Genomic DNA, 20483 nt, shown 5'->3' with positions numbered 1-20483 from the left:
AGGAGGAATTTACAAAGCGCTAATGCATTAACATGACTAGTATCCGGACAACATGGCACGGGGGCGTGGCTGTGACGTCACGTGAGTAGGGTCTATAAGTGAGTATGAGTGGGAGGAAAAAGGGAGCAAGCAAGATGACTTTTAAAGACTACATTTCCCATCGCCGCGTGCGCAAGGCCACGTGATAGCTGTGGTCTTTTGTCACGTGACCCACCCTGGTTAATAGCACCCTTCCGGTGTTCTCTGTCGGCCGGCGGTGTCGTGAAAATACTGCACTCGGTCACTTCAATATTGCGCTGAATTTATTGTCATCAGCTCGCGCCGCGGCGTGTCAGACGCTCGATATTTGGATGTCGGCGACTCGGCCGCGGAGGCCTCTACGCTCGCTCCCGCAGCCGCGGTGGAGCGGCTCGAGCTCGGCCGCGGGGGCAGCGTGACTTCGGTGTTCCCGGTCCTTCCCCTGCTCGAAGAGTTTGGATGAGCGACATCGAGCTTGGATGTTGCTGCGTCTTCAACTTTCGCCGTCAGAATGAACGGTAAGTTGACTTGCCTGCAGGGCGAAACCAACATTTGACCCCACTTTTGCCACAATTTTAAACATATCTACCGGAATGGAAATCATGATCAGTGTTCTTCCTGACCAATGGAATATTGGGCCAGCGGATGGTGATGACCCTTTTCATTTCACTCCCTGCCAATGACGACGATAGACGTCCAATCTGTTTGAAACTCATTAGTGGGAGGGGGAGAACACATTTCATTTTCTACATCCTTGCCGGCCGGCGCTAAACGTCCAATCATGCGCCATTTCTTCTTTTTGCAGGCACTGTACAAAGTGATGCCAAGAGACAGAACCTCTTGGAGAGGTTACTAGATGCTGTCAAACAGGTTAGTATCGCACCTTTTGAAAAAGCTTTTTATTTATACGGATATGCCACTCCATGGAAGGCTTCATTGGAGAAGGAGAAATTAGATGAGATGAGATGTGATGGCGGGGAATGCCAGAGGTGGCTAGAGCTGTGCTAGCAAAAATCAGGTTAAATCTAATACGACACCTAGCAAAAAGTCAGTCTCGGACGAGCACTCGCTCAGACATTTTATTATGTAGAACAAACGCAGATAGAAAGCTTGAAAAAACAATGAATTAGTTCAAAAGTGCAACCTTTGGCATTCCGAGTAAAAAACATTGTGGTGGTCAGTAAATGTTACTTTTATAAAGCAAGTGCAGGGAAATATAGAATCACTCCATTCTGAAGAAAAAAGATAGAATCGCTCCATTTTGAGTAGAAAATACAATGTCCTTTCCTTAATTGAGCCCCTGTCTCAGATGAGATCTGCTCGCCAGTCAGCAGTTAAAAACAGTGCAGTTATCACACCTTGGAGGACTGCTGGATTCACAAGAATCACGAGATATCTCTTGAGACCAAGGAGAGGATGATCAAACTTCTTGAGGAAGGTAACGCTACATGTATGGTTGCCAAAGATGTAGGCTGTTCACAGTCAGCTGTATCAAAAATCTGGACCAACAGCATGGCAAGGTTGTTAAAGTTAAGCGTACTGGTAGACATCCAAACATCGTGACAAACAACTAAAGGTTGTATGTCTTGAAAACCTAACCCTAACCCAACAAGACAAATGAAGAAGAAATGGGAGGAAGCGGGAGTCAAAGTATGTGACAGAACTGTGCAAAATTGCCTAAAGGAAATGGGATTTTCATGCAGGAAAGCTAAAAGGAAACCTTCATTGACACTTAAACAAAAAAGAACAAGACGGCAATGGGCTAAGGAGAGGCAATCGTGGACTGTGAAGGTTATTTTTAGTGATGAGTCAAGAATCTTCATTGGACAAGGTGACGATGCTGGAAATTTTGTTTGGTGCCGTTCCAGTGAGGTTTACAAAGATGAAGAAACCATCCAAATTCCCTCAGTCCTTGATGATATGGGGCTGCATGTCAGGCAAAGGCACTGGGGTTGAATCTTTAGTTTACATTGAAATTTTAGACGGCTTTCTTATCCCTTCCATTGAAAATATGTTTGTCATTTTCCAAGATGACAATGCATCACGCCACAGAGCTAAAACTGTTAAAGCATTCCTTGGAGAAAGACTCATCCAGTCAATGTCATGGCCTGCAAATAGCCCAGATCTCAAACCTGTGGTGGAAATTGAAAAAAATGGTCCACAGCAAGGCTTCGACCTGCAAGGATGATCTGGCAACTGCATTCAAAGAGCGTTGGCACCAAATTGATGAAAAATACTCATCAAGTCCATGCCTCAGAGACTGCAAGCTGTCATAAAAGCCAGAGGAGGTGCTACTAAATACTAGAGATGTTTTGTTATTTCTTTGTTTGTTTCTCATGATTCCATTTTTTTTTCTCCTGAGAATGGACTGATTCCATATATATTTCTCTGCACTTGCTCAATAAAAGTAACATTTTCTGACCACCACAATATTTTTAATGCATTTCTTTGAGTGTTTCTGAATGCTGAAGAGTTGCACTTTTGAACTAATTTATTGTTTTTCCAAGCTTTTTATCCGAGTTTGTTCTACATATAAAATGTCTGAGTGAGTGCTCGTCCGAGACTGGTGATTCCATCCCTTTTGCCAGGGATTGTATGTAAAATCAAGAGGAAATGACTGTACTGTAAATAGAGTAAGAGTAGCTGTCAGCAGCCTGTCACAAATGGACTCGATCAAAAGTCAAAAACTACTCTGGCTTTTCTCCTCCAAAAGTAAATGTTCTCTCCTGTGGTCATCACATTGATCATCATCGTCAATATCATTTTTCTCCCTAGTGCCAAATACGCTTCGGGGGAAGAAAAGAGATCGCGACGGACTCGGACAGCAGGTAAGCCCAATGATTTTCCTCTCGCGCCTTTAATGACCGGATGGTCGAGCGGTATCGGCATCGCTATCGCTGCGACGCCCCTTTGAATGCGCTTCATTGTAAAGCCTTTCTTGGTTGGACAAAAATAATGGAAACATCTAACATTTTGGCATCATAATCATTGAACATAATTGTTAAAGAATGGCATGAGGGACATTCTAATGAAGTACGGCCGGCGCAATCCCCAGACCTCAACATTATTGAGCATTCATGGTCCGTTTAAGAGTTTCAATGAAGACATCGATTACCACCACCGTCATCTCTAATAGGGTATTCCGACTGAAGAATGGCTTAAAATTCCAATTCCCAAGTTGTATGAATCATTACCTCGGAGAATTGAGGCTGTAATTGCCGCAAAAGGCAGAACTACACTATATTAGTTTTTGTTTTTAAAGGAAAGACATGTCATTCTTAAAATATAATGTTATAATAATATGATAATAAACCCCCTCTTCATGTTTTCGTTTTAATAAAATTTGTAAAATGTTGAACCGAAAATTTAACGAGTAGGTCACCATTCTTGTTGACGTCGCAGGGCGATGACGTCATACGCACCCGATGCACAGTGTCGCTCTATAACTACATAAACATGATGTCAGTTCCGCCCTTCCAATTTGAACCCGAGCGGAATATTCACGCGAAGGACAGCCCTGTCAATATTTCACAAAACGAGCAGCAAAAGCAAAATGAAAAGGAAAGACGGGATGAGACGAGTAGCGTACATATGTCAAGTTTGCTAGTGACAGCTAGCACTCTCCTGCTCTAGTGACGGAGCAGGAGAGTGATGTCAAAAAATGTTTGCAGATCTTCACGGTAAACTATGGTGTGATCCAACTTATGGAGATAGTTAGCATCCGCAGCTGTTGTGTGCTTTACATATGATTAGGGGATACAGTGAAACACAGCAGTTTGATTATTGTTTGCATCACACGAAAACGTTGATCGTTTGCCTCTACTGAGACGTCGAATGACGGCTTACCTCATTTTTGTCACGTAAAAGCGCTCTCCGCGTCGATGATCATCCTGCTTGTGTTGTCAGTTTATCAGATGTTGCTGCTGAATCTTGCTTCCCAGTGAATAAGCCACACGGAAAACGAATAACTGTTTTAAACTTCATTTGATTGCTGGCTATTCGTCTTTCTTTTTCTGGCCAACAGATTATATGTTGCACATTGAGATCTTAAGAGGACTGTCGTGTACTTTATTTGTACTTAAAGCACATGAGACACATTGTGAGCAAACGTGATTCCACTCCGCACTGGCGCTTCATTAAGGGAGTGATCAAAACCACACTTTTGGCAACAATCAAGAAACACCGCAATGGCCATTAGAGGCGTGCGAAATTTCCGATTCTTGGAATATTCGCGATTCGGCCGTGGAAGATTCGAGAACGATTCACAAATAGACATATGCCGATTACCGGTTTCAAGGTATACCGTGGTATGAAAATGTCAAGGTTTCAAAACTGCAAAAATTTCTGTCATACCGTCCCTTAGGTATTAGGTAGTTTTTATGTCCCAAAAGTGAATGGAGAAGTCCTAGCTTACAGCTGCAAGGCTTAACCCTCCTCCACCGGTTGTTGCTCAGTGTCAGTGTGTCAGCTGTGCTACACGATGGCTGGAGGAAGTGAAACTGCTGAACTTTTTCCCCCATTGAAGAAAATGAAATTGCCGGTATCGGAATACTTCGCCTACGAAAGAGTTACAGACGGCCACGGCTTAGTGGAGGAGGGCCATCCGGCATGCAAAAAATGTTGTTTGCGTAGGGTGGCTGCCGAGGACGCAATACCTCCAATATGATTTTGCAATTACACAAAATTACGGCAGGCAAATGAAAAATCCCAGGCAAAGTCGCTTAGTCACTGGGGAACAAGTGGAGACAACTGAGAACACAGGCAGGATGATCATCGACGTAGCGAGCGCTTTTACGTGACAAAAACGAGGTAAGCCGTAATTAGACGTCTCAGTATAGGCCGGACATGTCCAAAGTCCGGCCCGCCCGGGGGCCAAATGCGGTCCGTGGTCAAATTTCATCCGGCCCCCAGCCTCTTTCATAAAATCAGTAACGTCTGGCCCGCACACAGACTTAATAAATTGGTCAGCAGTTCTGCTGCTAGCCTATGAAGTAGCTTACACACTAAATGCTGCTCCTCATTTACCCACTAAAAGGCAGCAGCACTCTAAGCAGCATTACCCCGTGTGACCCTTTACGTCCAATCAACAAAAAAAAGGTTGACTGCGACGGCCGACGCTTCAAGGATAGGTGGAAATTGGACTATTTCTTCGATAAAATACACAACCACTGTGGCTGCCTCATTTGCAAGGAGACAGTCACTGTTTTTAAAGAGTTCAGTTTGAGGCGATATTACCCAACAAGAGACGCAGACACGTTCGACAAGATTAAAGGGAAGATACGCAGCGAGAAATTGAAGTAACTTGAAGCTAGTTTAATTTCACAGAAGCAGTATTTCCCAAGAGCCCGAGAGTCGAAAGAGAACGCCACCTAGGCTAGTTGCAAGATTAATTAAAAAAAAAATCGTAAAGCTAATGTGTCACACAGAATGGCGTGCTGAAAATAAATTTGCTTAAATATATTGTTCTACGTAAAGAACGTCAGCCACGGTCGGCCCCCCACATTTTTACCACACCAAAAAAGTTTGGACACCCCTGGTATAGGCAAACTGTCAACGTTTTCGTTTGATGCAAAAAAATAATCAAATTGCTGTGTTTCACTGTTTCCCCTGATCACATGTAAAGCACACGACCGCTTTGGATACTAACTATCTCCATAATAATATTGAAATAAGTTGAATCACACAATAGTTTACCGTGAAGATCTGTAATCATTTTTTTGACGTCAAACACTCTCCTGCTCCGTCACTAGAGCAGGAGAGTGTTAGCTGGCACTAGCGAACTTGACACACGTATGCTAGTCCTCTCATCCTGTCTTTCCTGTTCGTTTTGCTTTTGCTGCCCCTTTTGAGAACTATCCACAGGGCTGCCCTTCTCATGAATATTCCGCTCGGGTTCAAATTGGAAGGGCGGAACTGACGACATGTTAACGTAGTTAAAGAGTGGAAGACTGGCAGCGTGTCCATGTGACGTCAACAAAAATGGCCACCTACTAGTTAAAATCATTTTACACGTTTTATTGAAACGAAAAAATGAAGGTGGGTTGTTGGAATATCAGAATAACTCTTACCAACATTTATCTTTTAAGAACTACATGTCTTTTAAGGTGTTTCCATTCATTTGTCCAACCCCCGTATGTCTCAATATAAGGTCACTAAGAATAGCAAAATACTTGTTTTGGTCTAAACAACAGCTGTTTTTTGCAATCTGAAGGCAAGACTGTATTTGCGTGCGTCCGTCCGTCCGCAGGGTCATCTGTCTCTGTGCCCAATTTGAGGCGGTGCTGCAGCACGGCTTGAGAAAGAGCAGCGGTCTGGCCCTCACCGCCGCCGCCCTCAAGCAGGTGGCGGGCTTCAGCAGCAAGACGGAAGCAGGTCAGGCTGGCCACACCACGCTATATTATGATTAACCACGGTAGACGACCGAGTCATTGTGACCGACCGACCGACCGACCGACAAAAAAAAAAAAAAAGATTCCCAGAGCAAAATACACACGGGCCATAATTATTTGAATGGATGTCTTTATTTATTGTTCTTCTTTTATTCGATTTCTTTCTGATTTTCTATTTCACTCGTGGCTTTCTTTTAAATTTGTGTTTTTTTTTCTTTTTCTTTTCTTTTTTTTTCTTTCAAAATGGATCTTTTAATCCATTCATTTATGCATTCAAATTTGTATATTCCTTATTGACACACTGTCAAACGGGGGCCGCAACATTAGCTACCGGAAGCCACCAGTTTAAATTGGACACCGTGGCATCGGACATCTTATCATCATCATCATCATCTTGGGAAGGCTGACGCGAGCTCCTTTTAAATTATTTTTATTTTATTTCATTTTTTTCACGGCGGCTATCCCAGGTAGGGCGACCAGCGCCTTTTCTGGAAAAGTCCATATTGCGCAGCATTGTCCCTAGAGGTGGGAATCTTTGGGCACCTAACGATTCGATTACGATTCAGAGGCTACGATTCGATTATTTATACACCCCCCCCTTTCCCCCAGCTATTAGCTGCTTTTAATGTTTCGTACATTAATTACAAAAATTGTACAAAAATCCTCTCGGGCCCAAAGAAAGGAAAATTTCAGTATCAAGTAGGGCTGTCAAAATTATCGCGTTAACGGGCGGTAATTAATTTTTGTAATTAATCACGTTAAAATATTTGACGCAATTAACGCACGTGCTCCACTCAAACAGATTAAAATGACAGTACAGTGCAATGCCAACTTGTTACTTGTGTTTTTGGGAGTTTTGTCGCCCTCTGCTGGCGCTTGGGTGCAACTGATTTTATCCCCTCTCGATTTTATGGGCTTAAGCACCCATGAGTATTGTGTAAGTATTGTCATCAACAATGGCGGGCTACTAGTTTATTTTTGGATTGAAAATGTTACAAATTTGATTAAAACGAAAACATTAAGAGTGGTTTTAATATAACATTTCTATAACTTGTAATAACATTTTTCTTTTAAGAACTACAAGTCTTTCTATCCATGGATCGCTTTAACAGAATGTTAATCATGCCATCTTGTTGATTTATTGTTATAATAAACAAATACAGTACTTATGTACCGTATGTTGAATGTATATATCCATCTTGGGTCGTATCTTTCCAACAATAATTTCCAGAAAAATATGGCATATTTTATAGATGGTTTGAATTGTGATAAATTACGATGAATTCATTTTTAAGCTGTCATTAACTCGACTACAAATTTTAATCGTTTGACAGCCCTACTATCAAGTTAACAATTCAAAACGATAAATAAAATACTCAAGTCCGCACTCTGTATCAGCAGTTTTAAACTACATTCAATCAATATAATGTTGTGAATCAACCATAAAAGTTGTTAAAATAGCTCCCGTTATTCCATAATTTCACTTCTGTCTACTTTCGACATGTCAAAGTTTGAAAACTGTTATAAAGATAGATTCAAGTCAAGAGTTTGCCGATTTAGGAAGATTTTAGATCAAAAGTTCATTAGGTTCGCTACAACAGCCTTCCAGGGAAGTCTACTGCTTTAAGATGGCGGCTGTTTACGAATGCCGGCAATCTGTCATTTTGCATGTAGTTTTCTATACATGTGCTGCTAACGCTGCCGAATATCAGTTCGCATCTAGTTCTTTATACGTGGTATTAGGGGTGCACAATATCCATTTTTTAAAACCAATATCGATAACTTCCTGCTCCTCGAGGCCGATACCGATACGATAACTGATAATATATGTATAATTTTTCAATGTATATTCACCTGAGTTTTTGAACACCTGTAGGTCAAACATACCAGTGGTGGATTCAGCATTGATTTGCCTTTGGCCGAACCAGAATTTTCATGATGACATGAAATTTATTATAATGAACAGAACAAAGACAGGAACAGTTTTGACTTCAAATAAAGTGTCCATATGAATATTTTCAAATCAAAAAATAGTCAGTCAGTCAATATCATTAACGATGTGTTCCCCTGAACAATGAGCACTGATCTAAAACAATGATATACCCAACAGGTATTGTGCTTTGTCAGCAGATAAAACGTTTGGTGCAACAGGAGAGGAGACTTTTGTCATCTTGGTCCATGAAACAACTTTCTTAATCTGCTAATTATAGAACCGCAAGCCTATCAATAACCATAAGGCCTCTCAACAACTTGTAAACATAACACTGTAAAATGCTTTATAACTCAGTGAAGGAAAATACGGCTTCTAGAACAGTAACAAAACTTTGCATGCTGGCAAAACAGGAGTGTAAACAAACACACACATCCCAGTCTGACACCGTGCCAAAAATATTATTAATAGGCCCGATAATATATAATGTTATGGGATTTATTGGGATGACATCTTAATGCCTATTATCGCGCACCTCCGCGTGATATCTACTGTAGCATTATGTGGGCGTAGTTTGTAGCGGCTGTCTGCAGCAGTCCGGTATTTTTTATTTTTTTTGCTAATCTAGCGGCGTGAGTTGAGCATTGTCATTACCCGGCTCTCTGTCTATTCCTCATTGCGTCCCAAAGACCGCGCCGACTGTGTTTTAGTTCTGCTTTACTTACATATTTCAATCATCGGAATTTTGATGTTTGTGAATCGTTCTCCAATCTTCTACGGCCGACTCGCGAATAATCTAAGAATCGGAAATTTCGCTCACCTCTAGTCGTCACGTCGGTTTAGTGCCGCAACGGTACGGGGATGACACTAGTCCAACGGATGTATTTTTTGCCTTCCAGAGTTGACCTTCTGGTTCTTCGTGAAGGAGCATCTGAACCGGCACGAGCTCCAGCGCTTCTACTCCCTGCGTCACATCTCGTCGGAGCTGGGCCGGGGTCGGGCTTGGCTGCGCTGCGCTCTTAATGAGCATTCTTTGGAACGATACCTGCACTCGCTGCTCGCCGACCGACCGCGCGTGGGGTTAGCGCGGCCGCCGTTTCTGCCCGTTTTCCACCCTTTTGTGTTTACTTTCCGATTTGATGCGCGCCCGCTGTGAATGAACCTCTCTCTCTCTCTTTCTTTTTTTAGCACTTACTACGAAGACTGGGCGTTCATGCTTGATGAAGAGAGAGCCAGTATGCTGCCCACCATGGCTGCAGGTAAGTCTGCTGATGTGACTTCATCTGGGACTTTAAAATATACATATGAAGCATTGGAAAAAAACACCAAAATACATGTCGTTATTTTTATACCGTCCCCAACACCTGACTGTGTCTGCTATCGGCCAGTGCCGGTACTGTACCGAGACCCAAGATTGTTTGTAAAAGGGTGCTTTTTTAATTTAACAACTACATGCAGTGGTAGCTTTACTTACAAAGTTCTGTATATAGAGAATTTTCAGGTTAAGACAACGCCTCAACGTGAAAATATTGCCTCTTGTTAAGAAAGACATTTCAGGATACGGAAGGCAAAAATGGCTGGTGCTCGTAGCTCCCGGAGTTTACTGAACACAACATACTTACACCGCTGGTCAAAATTATGGGCACCTCTGCAATTCTGTTAGATAATGCTCAATTTCTCTCAGAAAATGATTGCAATTACAAATGCCTTGGTAGTAATATCTTTATTTATTTTGCTTGCAATGAAAAAACACAAAACAGAATGAAATAAATCATTTTACACATAAACCCCAAAAATGGGCCGGATAAAAGTATTGGCACCCTCAGCCTAATACTTGGTAGCACAACCTTTAGACAAAATAACTGCGTATCCATCAATCCATTTCTTACAATATTCTGCTGGAATTTTAGAGCATTCTTCTTTGGCCAACTGCTCCAGGTCTCTTGAGATTTGAAGGGTGCCATTTTCTCCACAGGTGTTCTACGGGATTCAGACTCCTTGCTGGCCACTTTAGAAGTCTCCAGTGCTTTCTCTCAACCATCTTCTAGTGCTTTTTGAAGTGTGTTTTGGGTCATTGTCCTGTTGGAAGACCCGTGACCTCTGAGGGAGACCCAGCTTTCTCACACTGGGCCCTATATTATGCTGCAAAATTTGTTAGTAGTCTTCAGACTTTATAATGCCACGCACACGGCCAAGCAGTCCAGTGCCAGAGGTAGCAAAGCAACCCCAAAACATCAGTGAACCTCTGCCATGTTTGACTGTGGGGACCTTAGTGTTTAATTTTATGTAGCTGTTTAAGATCGCCGCCAGCCCTCCCGGTCAAACCGGATTGGACATCTATCGCCGTCAATGGCGGCCAATGAAAATTCACGTATCAAGGAGTGAAGTATATTTTTGAGCAGTTAAAGCAACTCTGGAAGTCTCCGAAAATGAGAGGCGTCCGGGCCCGGCGAGCGCTTCGAGGAAGTTGAAAAGCGGCGTCGCTCTCGGTGTGAACATTCTGCAGTGACCTGTTTTTCTTCTCCCGCCTGCAGGTTTGAACTCCATCCTCTTCGCCATCAACATAGACAACAGCGATCTAAACGGCGGGCAGAGCAGAGGCACCGGCTCCTCGGTGACGAACCTCCTCAAGGAGTCCACGCAAGGTATCGGCAGCCTGTGGAAGGAGTCGGCGCAGGGGGTGAGCAGCCTGCTCCGAGAGATCGGCACGGCGACGGCCGCGGTGCCGGGTTTCGGCCCCAGGGCGGACGGCGCCTCGGACCCGCTGCCCGTCCTGCCCCGCAGCGCTTCCGCCGGTAGGTTCGCTCATTGACGCTTTCTTAAAACAGTTAGGTTTTTGTGTCGCGCGATACGTTCCATTTTAATATCGTTTGTGAATCTGAAACGCTGCTTTGAACAGTGGAGGAAAAGTTTACCAAATTTTATTTTATTTTTTTGGAAAGATTCTTTCATTTCTGTCAGGGGCTGGCTTTCGTGACGCGATTCCCGTCGGCACAATTCAGACGTACATAAGAAATCTTGCCATGTGTTTCAAAACAAGTAAGCCTGGAGAGGAGAGACCACAGGAGATTTAGGACCCGAAGGGTGCAGCACGTCACATGAGTGACAGTGCTACAATGAAGGCTAACTACCATAAAAATGTTAAACATTGTGAACATGTAACCAGGGGTGAAAGTGGGCCGGAACGGTCAGGAACACAGTTCCGGTATAAGATTCAGGGCCGGAATGCTGTTCCGGTACACGGTGCTTTGATTCCGAAAATATGACGGCAACTTTCAAAACGCTATGTAAAAACAAACAAACAAAAAACATGCATTTCAGCTCCAAGAAGAAAACAATCTACCAACATCAGATTTACATACACAAGTGTTAACAACAAGCATAATAAAGTGCTTGTGTAGCGTAATCCGTTTCCGCCAATATTTATTATTGATTTTATTCCACGGACGGCATGGAGGTTTCCCCAGCGGCTGCAGTGATCAGAGTCTGACGATGATGAGTCACGTCAATGTGCAAATGCACGCAGAAAAGCAAAAGGCCTGGACTCATTTATCCGTTCAATTGGCTGACATACTGACATGTGATCAGCAGAGATGGTTAGCTCTGATTGGTTCGAATGTTCATGTTTTCTGAAACAGCAAAAAAAGAAAAAGCTTGTTGAATTGATGCGACAAAAAAAGGGCAATGCAACATAAAATGGATCAAATCTTTAAGAGCAACGAAAGAGTTGAGGAGGCTTATTTATCATATTTAGTTTTATATGCTCTGATGGGGAGGTTCAGAACATCTTAGCTGTCATGTTAGGCTACTTACTCATATCCTTATGATTTCAAAAAGTCATTGTTTGCGCGATCTTCAAAATCTATTCCATTTCACATCCATCAGCTGATAAAGACGCGTCACACCAACATCTGTGACCCTCTGACGAAGGCGGAAGTGCCCGCCGAAACATGTCAGGTAAATAAAACGACCTACAATTGCCTGGGATAAAAGAAAGGGTTTGACGAATTTATAAGTGTAGGCAAAATGAACTCTATACAACTATTCCATTTCACGCTGCAAAATATAAGACATTTCTACTTATTTTTCTGAAAGTATGTTACTTATCTTTGTTATTAAAAAAAACAGGAAATGCTTACATTAACTTCAATTTGAACATTTATCCTATGTTCTTAAGTAGTTAAAATTGAGATTTGGCATTTAGTGTGTGAGGAAATGAGGGAAAATCAAAATTAGGAGATGGAGGTTGGGGTTATTGCTGTTTTTGTTAACTTTTATTTTGCAAATCATTGAAAAAAATACCATTTTGAATGAAAAATAAATACATTTCTGGCTCCGTGGCGACCTTCACGTCAGGGAGTTCCGGCAACAAATTCTAGCCACTTTCACCCCTGCATGTAACGGAAACTAGAGCGCATTTTCGTCTCGTTCTCGTCTCGTCTCGTCAGGCGAAAACTGGCATTGGTCCCGTTCTGCTTTAGTCTCCCAAGACTCATTTTTAGGTAGTTATAGTCTTGTCATTGTCATGAAAACATTGTTTGTCGACGAAACATTTACATTATCGTCATCATTGACGAAAACAATACTGGTGGCAGCCAATGAGTTAACATAGACGCTATTCTAGCGTAAATTTTCTTCCTAACCTACCGGTTCTTTTTTAAAACACTTCAGTTTTAGTACCAATGCCTTAAATTGCCTTCACGTTAGTCAGTGTGGAATCTATCTAAAGCATAGCCTACTTTCCAAATTCCATTTCCATCCCACTCCGTGCTCGCGGTCAGTCAGTCATACGACAGGAAATCTTCATTTGCACGCATCTCTGTCCAAATGGCGCAGCCGGCGCGTCGTCAAGTCCCCAATGAAGCGTCTAAACTTTGGTGACCTCATTTAACCGTCTGCCCGTCCGTCCGGTTGCGTTCCCGTGGGCCCGGTCGACACCGTTTTCAAATTTTAACTGTGTGGTAAGTTTACCATTCTGGCTAATACACGGGAGATATTTTAGGCCGAAGTGTTTTCCACTCTTCGTGACGTGTTTTAGGAGGAAGCCTTTCTATCACCGGGAATGAACCAAATGTTTGTGAAAAGAATCCTGATTTTGAGGATACAGAGTACTGATCCGATTCCTCGGCAATTTATTTATTTAATCATTTATTGCAAATCATGTTTTTTTTTGTTGGCAATATGCTTGTCCTTCTTGATTGTTGCTTTGCAGCCATTAAAAATCTGAAAACCTTTTTCCACTCGATGCCAATCTTCTAAAAATGACCGTGGACATCCCTAATCCTTTATTACCTCTGGATGATTTTGTTGCTCGTCGCCCTTAACTCATTGGCTGACATTAATTTGATTTGAACTGGGAATGCTAGCATTTATGGAGGTAGATTTGTGTCTTTATTATTCAATCAAAGTTGCTTCAATCAAAAAAAAAGTCGCTTCAATCGAAATATACCGGTATATTTTCAATAAAAAAGTCACTACAATAAAAAAAAAGTGTTTGGATGCAAAAATAAATTTGAAACTAAAAAAAAAAAAAAAAAGCATTTGAAAACTATTTCTCTTTGAATATTTTTTTTTTGATTGAACCAACTTTTTTGATTGAAGTAATGTAGTTTTGCATTTGGGTCACATTTTGGCTAGGACATATGTGTCTTTATTATTTAATCAAAAAATAAGTTGCTTCAAAAAACAACATTTCAAATGAAAATTCAATCAAAAATAGAAAGATTTTCAATCATAAAAAATTTTTTGAATGCGAAAAAATATTTGAGGCTCAGAAATTTGCATTTAAACACTTCATTGAAACAGTTTTCTTTGATTGATGCCATCCTTTTTGTGTTTGGGCCATATTATGGGTAGGACATTTGTGTCTAAATCATTCAATCCCAGAACAAGTTGCTTCAATCAAAAAAACTATTTTCAGTCAAAGAAAAAATCATTTGCAAAAATAAAATTCCCTTCTCTAAAAATATATATATTTTTTGATTTTTTTTTTTTAATTTGAAATATCTATATCTATATATATTTATATATATATATATTTGAAGTGTCACTTTTTTTGGAGAGCAAAAAGTTTTGAACCCATTTTTTATTTGAAGTATTAAAAGTTTTGAACGCACTTTTTTTTTTTTTTGCAGTAGAAAATTTTTAATTGAATCAATTTGACACAGAGATCCAGCTTCACCGCTACATCCAACATGTTTGAGTGACAGGGGACTACGCCAATGGCAAAAACGCATGATGAAGCAAGAATAATGGCCACCAGGGCTCCAGCCAGCCAACGGACTCAGCTCGAGTTCAACCTGAAAATAAATTAAAAAAAAAAAAAAAAACATTTTTTTTTGAGTTTCAAATGTATTTTTGCATTCAAACACATTTTTTTTAATTGAAGTGACTATTTTTTTAAATAAATAATATATATTATTTTTATATATAATAAAAAAAAAAATAGTTTTTTATGGATTGAATAATAAAGACACAAATCTACCTTCATAGCATTGAGCGATTATGTTTCACTGCCATTGCTGGCGATAAGACTGATGAAATCCGACGATCGCTGATGATCGCGTTCGCCCGGTCAAAATGGACTGGACGTCTATCGCTGTCAATGGCACTTGAAAATCAATACATTTGAAAAATAACGCGACGGGGCCCGATTTAGGTAGTGGGATAGCATTGAAGTGGAATGACATTTTTCCTCTCTTTCAGACTCTGGGCTGAGGAAGGAACGGCGGAAGAAGAAAAAGATCACCAACATCATTTCCTTTGACGATGACCTGGACGGAGGTGCCGAGGACGAAGAGGAAGGGGGGGAGGACGACTTCCCGAAGATTCCCGGAATGAGCAAGAGTCCCGTTCGGAGCGGCGCGGAGGAAGCCATGGATCTCTCGGAACCGCCTTTCCCCGATTCGCCGGCTCACAACGGACTAGATGACGATGCCGCCGCCGCCGCCGCCGCGCTGAGTTGGGTGGGCTCGCCCCATCACTCTCGTACACCTCCGTTGCCCCGCAGTAAGAACGTAGATAACGATGAGGAAGACGAGGAGGAGGAGGAGGAGGACGAAAAGTACAAATCCAGAGCACCCATCCAGGAGGACGAGAGGAGCAGTGACCAGTAAGTTTTGTCAAAATGCAGTTGGAAATTGTATACAAATTCCGATACCTGGACACGTGGTGTCTGCCGATACCGTACCAAATTTTTTATGTACTGTATTTTTCTTTAAATACTAAAGTTCTGCATACTCATTTGAATGTAAGTCATTCTGTTGCTTGCATTCTATGGCTAGGGGTCGGCAACCCATAATGTTGGAAGAGCCATATTAGACCAAAACAAAAAAACAAATATGTCTGCAACCGCAAAAAATGAAAAGCGTTTTATAAGCCTTGTAATGAAGGCAACACATGCTGTATGCAGTGTTGTTAATCCTACTTTAAAAAAGTAATTACGGTAATTACAGTTACAAATTACTTCTCCCAAAAAGTAATTGAGTTAGTACTCATTTACGTACTTGAATGTAAGAGTAATTAGTTGGCAAAGAAACTGGTTTTACTTGTCATGTGTTTTTTTTTCCATTAAAAAAAAAATAGCTCACACTATGTATAGTTCAAAGGGTTTTTGGGACAGTCGTCCTAGCCCAATTCTTTACCTTGAACTTAACTAGACACGGGTATTGCAGCTTTTGCGAAAACTAGATAGTAACCTTTGCTATGTTTGGAAGTCATTTAATGTTCTGAATCAACCATTAAAGTTGTTAAAATTGCTCCTGTTATTGCATTAGTTCCCTTCTGTCTACTTTCTACATGTGAAAGTTTTAAAACTGTTTCATCATGTAAAGATGGATTCAAGTTAAGATTTTGCCGATTTAGGAGTATTTTAGATATAAAGTTACTTAGGTTCGCTAGGAAGGTTCTCTACAACAGAGCCTTTCTGAGGAGTCTACTGCTTTAAGATGGCGGCTGTTTACCAACGTCGGCAAGTCTGTCATTTCGCATCTAGTTCATATACACGTGATATCTAGCGTAGTATCATGTGGGCGTAGTTTGTAGGCTGTCGGCTACAGTCAGGCATTATTGGAGCCACCTAGCCTAGAATCGCGTTTGCAATGGCATCACAACTCCCTCCCAAATAACGGCGTTACTAACGCCGTTATTTTTTTCAGTAGTGAGTAATCTAATTAATTACTTTTCTCATCTTAGGAACGCTTTTACCATTACCGAGGATGGAAAGGCGTGCGTTAGTTTGCGTTACTATGTTGGTTGAATGACGCGAGAAAAGTCTGAAAGGGACAAGGGAGACGGACTCACGGAGACGAGAGAGCAGAGCAGGAGTGGGGAGGAGGCAAGGGCGTTGTGATGCTAGGTGGCTCCAATAATACCTGACTGTAGCTGATAGCCTACAAACTACGCCCACATGATGCTACGCTAGATATCACATATATATAGAACTAGATGCAAAATGACAGACATGGCAGCGTATAGAGAACTAGATGCGTTAGTAAACAGCCACCATCTTAAAACAGTAGATTTCTCAGGAAGGCTCTGTTGTAGAGAACCTTCTTGCCAACCTGGTAAGTAACTTTTTATCTAACATACTCCTAAATCAGCAAAATCTATCTTTAAATGATGAAACGGTTTTAAAACTTTCACATGTTGAAAGTAGCTCGCTAGGAGTGTAACATAAAACAAGCCACACAAGTTCACAAGTGGCACAAATTTATTTACACAGTAAAACTGGCAATGAGCAATATATACAAAATGTGGAAGAAGCGCGGCTTCAGGGTAAGCCCAGGCCAAAACAACAAACAAAAGGAATCTACACTTCAACCCCACCCGCTGATCGTAAAAAGGAAACAACAAAAAGACAGCCACTACCCTAGCTTCCTACTCTAAACAAAATAGGAGAAAATGGGTTGAAAAGAAATGGCAGCTTACCCCGACTGCTTCAGTGCAGTGAAAAAAAAACGATCCAATAATGGCAAAACACAAAAAAAAGCGGGAGTGTATCGAAATAGCGATCAAATGCACACGAGAGTGAATGAATGGGGAGCAAACAGCTGGCGAGGAGGACCGCGGCACAAATGCTGTCAAATGAGAGCATCTGACTTTTCAAGATTGGCGCCCTTTCGTCGTGGCCAGTCAGCGGCGGCGACGTCCTCTGTCCATCCGCCGTCGATCAGCTTACGTCACAGCGGGAGGGGAAGCAGCCCGCTGGCAGAGGCGACGATCAGCTGACTCAAAGAGTCTCAAAAAGGGTTAGGGTTTAAACACAAAAACTACTGAAAAAAATAACAACAATAATAAAGATCATGCTGTTAGTAACACCGTTATACTCTTACGCCGGTACTAACAACACTGGCTGTATGTATCTATATGAACTATAATAGCCTATTATCAAAATGAATACCGGTAAGTTGGCTACAAATATAGAATGAGCCTTCATGATTACAGTATTTTCCGCACTTTAATCTGCACCGCATGATAAAGAGCACTGTCAATGAATGGCCCATTTTAAACACTTTTTCCATATATAAGGCGTGTAGAATAGACACTACATTAGAGGCTGGGGTTACGGTATGCATCGAGTAAATGGAGCTGCGCTCCGAGGCGCTGCGAGACCTTTCCCGGCTCCGTATTGATTCATATATGAGGCGCACCAGATTATAAGGCGCACTGCTGAGTTTTGGGAAAATTTAAGGCTTTTAGGTGCGCCTTATAGTGCGGAAAATACGCTTTCTTTTCCCTGCAGTGCATCCTATAGAGAATGACACACCACATGACTACTCTGTTGTACAATGCCACCTCGTTCAACGTCATCACAATATTACTGAATTAGAATTATCATCTCAAACAGAAACTATATTAAAAGAAAAAATATATTTCCCTCACCCATCTTTTTCTGTTTTCAAACATTTTTGAAAAAGTTCCAGGGACCCACTAGGGCAGCGCTAAAGAGCCACATGCGGCTCCGGAGCCGTGGGTTGCCGGCCCGCGGGCTACACGCCGCTTAACACGCGGATAACGCTGGACATCCAATCCATTTAAAGTTGGTGGTGTGGCAGGAACGAACGTCACCCCCCCCACATAAATGGATCGGACGTCTACTGGTGATAAACCCAAATTCCAAATGTCAGCGTGTGACCACTGAGGCGAGCGGTTGTATCGATTGCGCCAAGAAAGGTCAGTCCCAGCTTGACTGAAATGGAAATGTTCTCTTTCTTTCTAGGATGGTCGTGGGAAGTCTTTCCAGCGTGTCCACGTGGAGCCCCGTACAGGTTCTGATGGAGCACGGTGGCTCAGACATTCTGATCCCCGTCAATGCGACTGCCCCGCAGCCAGGTATTGTACGTTTGTAGAAAACCCTACATTACGGTCCATAAAGACAGACTTTTGATGCATAGCGGGAGAGAGAGTAGCTTCCTTCCCCTCTGCTGAGAAGAATTGACATGAGTTTGTGCTAAACATACTTCCACAACTATAAATCAACCCTTTTTTTTTTTTTTTTTTTCCATAGTTTGGCTGGACGACTGCAATTTATACTCTGGTACTCTGGTGTTTTTTTCTTTTTTCGTCTTCTACGCCAGAGGTTGGGAACCTATGTCTCGCGAGCCACATCCCATAATTTTAAATGTGAAACCGGCCCGCTCATTAGACATGAACGAGCTGTGATGAGCTGATGGTCCATTCGCACATTTTTCTTGGACCTTCAAACACACGTCGCAATAATATATATATATATATACATATGGCGGAAAACACTCAGGTGACTTGAAGTTCCAAAGTTGTCTGATATGCATTTGTGATACATCATTGGAAAGCTTAAAACGCTACGACGCCATGACTTTAACGAGATATCATCGCGTACTTACCTTGTTTCGATCCAAAAACTCCATGTATTATGTATCACCAAGTGTCAAGACACAGCTACGAATGGCCACAGCCGGATTTTATGGGTGAAACATGGTAATAAAACAAGGGTCGCGATGCAGAAATCGGAGACATCAAGGAGCGGTCGAGATTTTCTTTTTCATATATATCTACCCTTTTAAACGTTTTTTTTGTTTGGATTGATTATTTATCATCTAACATATTGGAGAAAATGCTACAGTAACAAAAAAATACAATTAAGCAACAGTTATGAGGTAGATATCCGTGACTTTTTTACAGACACCATTTTTTCATTGTGACGTCATGTTTATATGAAAGTACTGGTGCACGATAATTATTGGTCCGATAATTATCGGTCCGATAATAGGAGTTATGACGTCATCCCGATAAATCCAATAACATTTATAATAGGACCGATAATATGTACTGTTCTGGCTTTACAGTTTACACACTGGTATGGGAAATCAGTTAACCATTTGCGGGGAAATTGCGGTGTCTAGCGGAAGCATTGACAGTCGTGAATGCTTTCTGTTACGTTTTCGCCTCGGAAATATAAGTATTTTATGTTTACTGTTGCATATGGATGTGCAATATATGTTTACTTCTGTGGTGAAGGGTCATATGTACAGAACTTAATAAGTTGTTGTGTTATAGAAGCCAGCCAATGCTTTTGCAGCTCAAGCTATTGTGCTATGCTATACATATAATAGTTGTGTATATAAGTGTATTGTGCAGTTTGTTGTACATTGAGAATTGAATATGTGTATTTTTCTGTTGTACTTTCACAATATTAAGACAAGTGTCTTCCATAAAGGCAAGAAAAGACCAAGCCTTGTGGTTTATGGAAGTGCATTCATTCTTAGCTGACTGTCGGGCAGTGCAGAAGTGAAACGCACTGTTTTGTTCATGTCATTGTGAAAAATCTGATGAGATCAAAGGCAAATATCTATGTTGAATCCACCACTATTTTTTTTAAAAACCTCCAGGTGTTCAAAAACTCAGGTTATACATTTAAAAAATTATATATTAATTATCGGTGATCGATATCGGTATCGGCTTTGAGGAGCAGGAAGTTATCGATATCGGTTTCAAAAAATGGATATCGTGCACCCCTATTTAAAAGTTTAAAATAAGCGAGTGAATAATTTTTTTAAAGGAAATATTAGACATCAGTTAATGATTCTAAGCTAAAAATGGCGGATATCTTGAATAATAAATAGAATTACCTTTGTTTTATGGCTGGGTTGAAACTAAAGCGGTTGCGC

At 41.4% G+C, this 20483-nt stretch overlaps 1 protein-coding gene across 3 annotated transcripts in view; it reads left to right on the top strand.

The window, feature by feature from the left end:
* The first annotated feature begins 220 nt into the window (after positions 1 to 220).
* The window catches only part of snx29 (sorting nexin 29), a 162824-nt gene continuing 142561 nt past the window's right edge, over positions 221 to 20483 (top strand). For all 3 annotated transcript variants that reach the window (XR_009061722.1, XM_057825552.1, XM_057825553.1), the window contains exons 1-9: positions 221 to 536; positions 824 to 888; positions 2794 to 2846; positions 6266 to 6390; positions 9237 to 9417; positions 9526 to 9596; positions 10872 to 11132; positions 15043 to 15448; positions 18557 to 18669. Coding sequence is in view for 2 of the 3 variants with exons in the window: in XM_057825552.1 (XP_057681535.1) it covers positions 530 to 536; positions 824 to 888; positions 2794 to 2846; positions 6266 to 6390; positions 9237 to 9417; positions 9526 to 9596; positions 10872 to 11132; positions 15043 to 15448; positions 18557 to 18669 (1282 nt within the window). In the remaining variant the exon portion in view is untranslated. The remainder of the gene's footprint in view (positions 537 to 823; positions 889 to 2793; positions 2847 to 6265; positions 6391 to 9236; positions 9418 to 9525; positions 9597 to 10871; positions 11133 to 15042; positions 15449 to 18556; positions 18670 to 20483) is intronic.

This window comes from Corythoichthys intestinalis, chromosome 21 (assembly GCF_030265065.1).
Source record: "Corythoichthys intestinalis isolate RoL2023-P3 chromosome 21, ASM3026506v1, whole genome shotgun sequence".
In the NCBI taxonomy this organism is placed as follows: domain Eukaryota; kingdom Metazoa; phylum Chordata; class Actinopteri; order Syngnathiformes; family Syngnathidae; genus Corythoichthys; species Corythoichthys intestinalis.
The sequence above is the reverse complement of the archived record's forward strand: the minus strand, read 5'-3'. Positions and strand labels throughout refer to the sequence as shown.